The sequence below is a fragment of the Vicia villosa genome, linkage group LG3 (assembly GCF_029867415.1).
Source record: "Vicia villosa cultivar HV-30 ecotype Madison, WI linkage group LG3, Vvil1.0, whole genome shotgun sequence".
Lineage (NCBI taxonomy): Eukaryota > Viridiplantae > Streptophyta > Magnoliopsida > Fabales > Fabaceae > Vicia > Vicia villosa.
Window position 1 is genome coordinate 45815397 of NC_081182.1, and position 6000 is coordinate 45821396.

The 6000-nt window shown below is 33.1% G+C and overlaps 1 protein-coding gene across 1 annotated transcript; it reads left to right on the forward strand.

Annotated features, from left to right (window-relative positions):
- Nucleotides 1-63: 63 nt before the first annotated feature.
- Nucleotides 64-1712, forward strand: LOC131655606 (pentatricopeptide repeat-containing protein At3g59040-like). Its single transcript, XM_058925443.1, has 3 exons — nt 64-226; nt 994-1065; nt 1485-1712. The coding sequence occupies exons 1-3, from the start codon at nt 85-87 to the stop codon at nt 1640-1642; spliced, it is 372 nt and encodes a 123-aa protein (XP_058781426.1). The 5' UTR covers nt 64-84; the 3' UTR covers nt 1643-1712.
- Nucleotides 1713-6000: the final 4288 nt, after the last annotated feature.

The following is a 6000-nucleotide window of genomic DNA, read 5'->3' on the forward strand; positions in this document are numbered from 1 at the left end:
TCTTATTTTTTCAAACCATTTTGAAATTTTGGAATTGGAACATGTAAATGACCGGATAAAATTCTTCTCCTCTTTTTCAAACCAATGGCTCTTCTACTATACTATTCTTCCCCCTCTCGTCTTTATCGTACAGTCTCCCTCTCTCTCATCACTTTTCTCAAACTCAAACTCAAGAAAGAACTTCCTTCCATTCATCCAGATCTGGATTCCTTCCACTTCATCTCAGGTAAAAATTTGTGCGACCAAACACTATCTAATGTTGTTAAATATTGATGTTCATCTCATTTTACATATCCACCAAGTCGTATTCACAAATTCAGGTCTTTGTTGATGCTCCTTTTTATGTTCTGTTTTTTCGCTGATTTGTTGATGTTGGTGTTCATTTTCATGTTCGTTTATCGCTGGTTTCATGTTCATCATATTTTTCGTTGTTTTTTCGTTTCCATTTAACAAATGGTTGTTGTTGTAGCTGGTTTGTTTGCTTCGTTTTATTACCCAGATTTGTAAAAATATCTTGAAGCAGAACCACTGCAAGCAGCCTAGATATCACTTCAAGTATTTAATAATAATACTTTTCATTTGTTTACTCACAAAAGAAACACACAGTGAATGGTAACATAATATTATAACCATGGAACTTGGATTGCATATTGTATATATTCATACGGAATATGGTCCTCGTGAACTTGGATTACACCAATATTATATCTAATTTTATATTGTATAGGATACATAGTTTCACAGCTTGATACGTAGTGTATGAATGATTTTTATTTTTTCCATCTTAGTGAATTAGATTTCCTTAATTTTGCACCTTCCATGTTTGATAAAATGTTTTTATGAACTTTCACCTATAACTCAATGTTTAAAACATTATTTGTAAGTAAATAAAAGGTAACCGATTATATTTGACATGCTGATATTTTTTATTTGTGTTATTAATATTGTTGCTATTTGATTGGGTAATGTAATGAGTGGTCTAAATTTTGGCAGGAACTACACGTGAGGAATATTTCCGGAAGGGTGTAAACCAATTCGCTACTGGAATTGATGCAATGGACTCAGGTGAAGAAAATGCAGGCTATGGCTCAATGTGAAAAATAGTGTTTCTCTTTTCACACTAATGACTCAAGTTAATAAAAAGTTGTTTCTTAATGTGATTTTTTAAATGTGAGTACTAAGATTGATGTTTTTAGTTTCGGGATTTTTTTTGTTGGTGATTATAAGTGGAAGGAAAGCAATTGATGTTGCTTATTCGTCGCCATCGGTTGTGGATTGGGCTATTCCGCTTATTAAGAAAGGGAAGTTTTTTAGTGTTTATGATCCTAGAATAACACCTCCTCAGGATCCTGTTGCGAGGTTGTTAATTGGCTTTGTGGGTTGTGTAAGTTGGTTCCAAAACATTCATGGAGTGGTTTCAATAATCTTTGTATGAAGTAAAATATATTAATTGCTGCATTCTTAACTTTAATTTCTTCATGCAGGGGATACAAAGATCAAAGAGCAAAGAGCTAATCTCAGACTCGACATGGTTAGTTATGCCTTACTCATCAATGCTTATGGGAAAGCTAGGAGGGAGGATGAAGCATTAGCAGTATTTAAGGAAATGCTTGATGCTAGTGTCAGGTATGCTAGAGAATGAGAGAATAAAACTGTTAAGGCCATGAGTTAACAGAAAGCTTGATAGATTAGCTTATCAGCAGTCCTTTGTTTAATTTTGGTTTGACAATTATGCTGTTTATATCCATATATATACTCTAACATGCCTAAGCTTGATTAAATTATGCAATCCATATATATTTTGGTTTGACTAATTTGTTATTACTAATATTTTGTCATTACTAACATTTACAACAACTTGAACTAATTTGAATTAAAAGTTATAGTTTAGTTGGAGAATGCATTGTTATCACTTTACCCGTGCACTATGTTTGTACTATTTGTACTTTTCCATAAGTATTTTAATATATCATATTTATCACTATTGTCAATATAAGTTATATCAATGTTGTCACATCTAATTTCTATCAATGATGTCCATATATGTTATATCGATGTTGTCACAACTAAGTTTGAATCTTCTAGCTGCAGCAGTCCCTAAAAGCGGCTACATATGGAAACTCTGTGCACCTAGGCACAAGGACTGCTGTATTCGCAGGTTTCTTTTTTCCTTTAGGGTGTGTTTGGTTTTGGAAGAGAAGTTGTGAAGAGAAAAGTAGGCAAGAGAGAGTGAGAGAAGAGAGAAAAAGATGAGAAATAGAATAGATTTAATGTATTGTTTGTTATAAGAGAAGTATGAGATTAATAGAAGAGAAAGAAATGTAATTATTTTTTAAAAGACAAAATTACCCTTTACAAAAGAGAGAAAGAGATGAGAAAAAGTGATAAAAGAAAGAAGTATGAGAGAAATAGAGTCCATTTGATGTATTAATTAGTATAAGAGAATAAAGAATAAATAATAAAAAAAATATGTTTATTGTTTTTAAAAGTACAAAATTACTCTTAAGTTAAAAGCACATTGGCCAAAATTAATTATTTCAGTTAATTAATCAATTAAATTAATGTATTAATTTTAATTTTATTATTGGTTTTATAAATTAGACCAAATTTATTAATGATTACGTATATAAGATGATAAACTTAATTGCTACTTAGTTTTGTTTACAAAATTAGTTTATTATTTAAATGGTTGTTTAAACTGGATTTTAGTAAATAAAATATATAGTATTATCACACAAAAATAATAAGTTATCAAAACAAATTAAAAATAAAAGAAATGTAAGTTGAAAATTAGCGTACCATTTTTCAATACTCATACAGATGTTCACTTACAAGTGAATAAATTGGTAATTGTTAATTTGAAAGATAAGGGGCAATATAGGAACAAAAACAAATTTCAAAGCTTCTCTCGTCTTTCTTCGCAAGTATGGGAAGAAAAAGAAAAGTGTGTGCCCCACATTAAATCACTCATTTTAGACTCTCTCTCTCCTCTTCCAAATGAGAGAAGTGTTCTCTCTCTTTGGTCTTTCTCTCTTTGCTACCTCTTTCGCATCTACTTCTTCTAAAACAAACAGCCCCTTAGGTTTTAGCTGCTTTTGATTTTTCTTACCACACAAATATGTTCCTTGATACCCGTGTCATGTTACATCAATGTCAAATATCAGAACTTTAGTACTTTCTTAACCAATATTACTTGACATACTTCACCTTTTTACTGCACAATCTTTTAATCAACCAAATGAGTAGATCTTGTAGGCATAACAAAAGATCACCTAGATTTTCAAGAAACACAATTTTGTCTTGTATTTACGCTGAAGCGATTTTGTCCCGTGTTACATGAAATGACCCTTAAGGCTCACGTTTGGTGTGGATGAGATACATACATGGAATTATTTCACAACTTAAGATGGGTTTAGTAACGTAGTTTAAGTGTATTTCCCCGATTGACGCCACTTGCTTTTTGAGTTGTAATATAAACTTGCATTGGTTTTGGTGTTTTTGTAGGTGGTGTTTCTGGTGGTGGTAGAAACATGGCTAGCGCCAGTGGAACAATAGGTCCTTTTGAGATCTCTAGACAACCTTCAAAGAGGATGATAAGGGCACCAACAAGGACTGTTGAGTTTCCAAATGAAGAGAATATTATGAATAGTGAAATTGTTCCTTCTTCACTGGATGTTCTTGTGCCTATTCTTAGAGCTGCCATTGGTACTGAATTGGAGAATCCTAGAGTTGTTTCTTTTTCCATTGTTGTTGTTATTGTTGTTTTTTCTTAATCAATGGTGTTGTCCACTTATATTTGCTCAAGAGTGTACTACCAAACTTTCTATGAGAATAGAATCTAGGATGGTGAATTTACTAAAAAACCATAAGGCTCGATTTTTCTTAAACATGCTCTTGGAGGTTGTGTGAATCATGTGAATTTACAATTTCTAATTATTCTTCTTCTGATATTTCTCGAAGGCCGGTGATGGTTACGAATGTTCAGATTGCCACCGTGTTGTATGAAGTAGTGAAGACTATGCTAACTCATCAAACTATGAGATTTTGGTGATTTTTTTATAGATTATTATTCTTCCTTTTTTTCAATCTTAAGAGCTTTTTGTTTGACCTAACTGTGTTATCCCAAACCATTTTAGGTGTATTGTTTGGAGCACCGAGGTTATATCAAACATCAGTGTACAAAATATGACAAGCAAGATGTCACTGTAGTAATATGTCACTGTATTAATATCTAAGTGGACAACGAGCTTTCTTAATGCTACTTTCAATATTTGAGCTTCAGCTGAGGCTGGAATGTCGAAGTTGAGTGTTGAAATTAATCAAGTCTGGGGGACATTAACTGATGTTGGGGGAAAGAGCAATAGCAGTGGTCAGTCGAGCAATACCCTCAATGTGGTGCCAAGTTTTCTTCAGTAACTTCTTTGGTCGATCATGTGCAGAAAGTTCATGAAAGAAGCAGCAACCAATGTGCGACTAATGTGATGCGTGCCCAAAATGTAGTAAAGGATTCAGAGACCATGTGTCCCTTGTGGAGGATGTTGAGAGAGATCATGGCGGCACTTCTAAAACATAGGTATTAAGTTGATATTGAAATGATTTTTCCCTGAAGATATATAACATGAATTCAGTGTTTAAACATTCATCTCCTTAATTTTATAGAAACAAGATATGAATTTGAAGATGTTTGTTATTTTTGCATCACAGTTTAAACAAAATTCGAATTCAGTGTTTTGACATTCATTTTCCCAATTTCGTAGAAACAAGATTTACTTTACAGATTTCTTTCATAGTCTGAATCAAACTGGCTTTTTAATCTACATATTTTAGTGAAGAAATATATAGATGGTTATTGAACTTGGCTTATCAGATATTGGAGGATAGACGACGTCCTTCTGATTCAAGGTTCCCTTTTGAATATTGTTATGATATGAGGTTATAAAACTAATACTATATATTCTCTCCTTATACTATCTTGAATATAAGTTTTCTTTTTCTTTTGACTGTGGCTGTCGGATGTTAGGAGTGAATTAGTAGTGTTTTCATTTGTCAAATTAACTACCTTTTGTGCTGGAAGTGAACATATCTTATGCTTTTTAAGGATTTTATAGTTAGAATTGAACTTTAGAGGTTCGATGCTAATTGTAGAACAACTTGCGTCACTTTGGGTGTTATTTGTGCAGATATTGAAGTTTAGAAGTAAAGACGAAGAAACACGCAGGTGTAGAGCTCCTAGAGAGGAAGAATCACAAAGAAGGAAGGTGAAACAAAGGTCAAGCCGCGCCAATAAGGAGCGAGACGCGCCATCCCTTCTGACTTGGGTTCGCGCCGCGCCAATACGTGCCGAGGCGTGATGGTTGCGTTACAAGGATAAATTGTTATAAATAGAAGCCCTAATTCTCATAAGAGGGAGTCCTTGGTGAACGAATTTCAGAGAGCAATCCTATTCTAGAGCAGAAAACAACTTTCGACGGAGAATTCAACATCAATTGAAGACATTCCCTTGATGAAGATGAATCCTTCCATGAAATCTTGTGTGTTCTTCATGGCTATGGAGAGCTAAACCCCATTGTGTTGAGTTTAAGGTAGTAGTTAACCTATGAAGATGCAATTACTTTGATTAATTCCTGTGAACAATTGTTTAAGCTTTATTATCAATGAAAAACCTTGCTTTTATTTTATATCATTGTTGAACTATCAATCGAGAGATAGGGTTTATACTTTTGCCCTAGGTTTTTACATTGACTTGTTGATTAATACTCAGAGATGAGATTTTGAAGAAGTTTTCATAAATCATCGTGGTTAATTCCCTTTATCTTTATAGTTATTCTGAGAGATCGAATATCATACCAGTAGAGGTGGTTCTAGATTGATCATTAGACATAATATCAGTTTTAAGGATGAATGAAGATAATAACTTAAATAATGTTCACTCGTGGATTAATTGATTATTGTATGTGAATAGGTTGATGAACCCTAGAACTCAACATATTCATTCACCAT

Excerpts from the sequence above, each read along its gene's own strand:
- LOC131655606 (XM_058925443.1), top strand. The coding sequence starts at position 85 with ATGGCTCTTCTACTATACTATTCTTCCCCCTCTCGTCTTTATCGTACA. Across the intron at positions 227-993 it reads TTCCTTCCACTTCATCTCAG|GAACTACACGTGAGGAATAT; the intron begins GTAAAAATTTGT and ends AAATTTTGGCAG. Across the intron at positions 1,066-1,484 it reads AATTGATGCAATGGACTCAG|GGGATACAAAGATCAAAGAG; the intron begins GTGAAGAAAATG and ends TTCTTCATGCAG.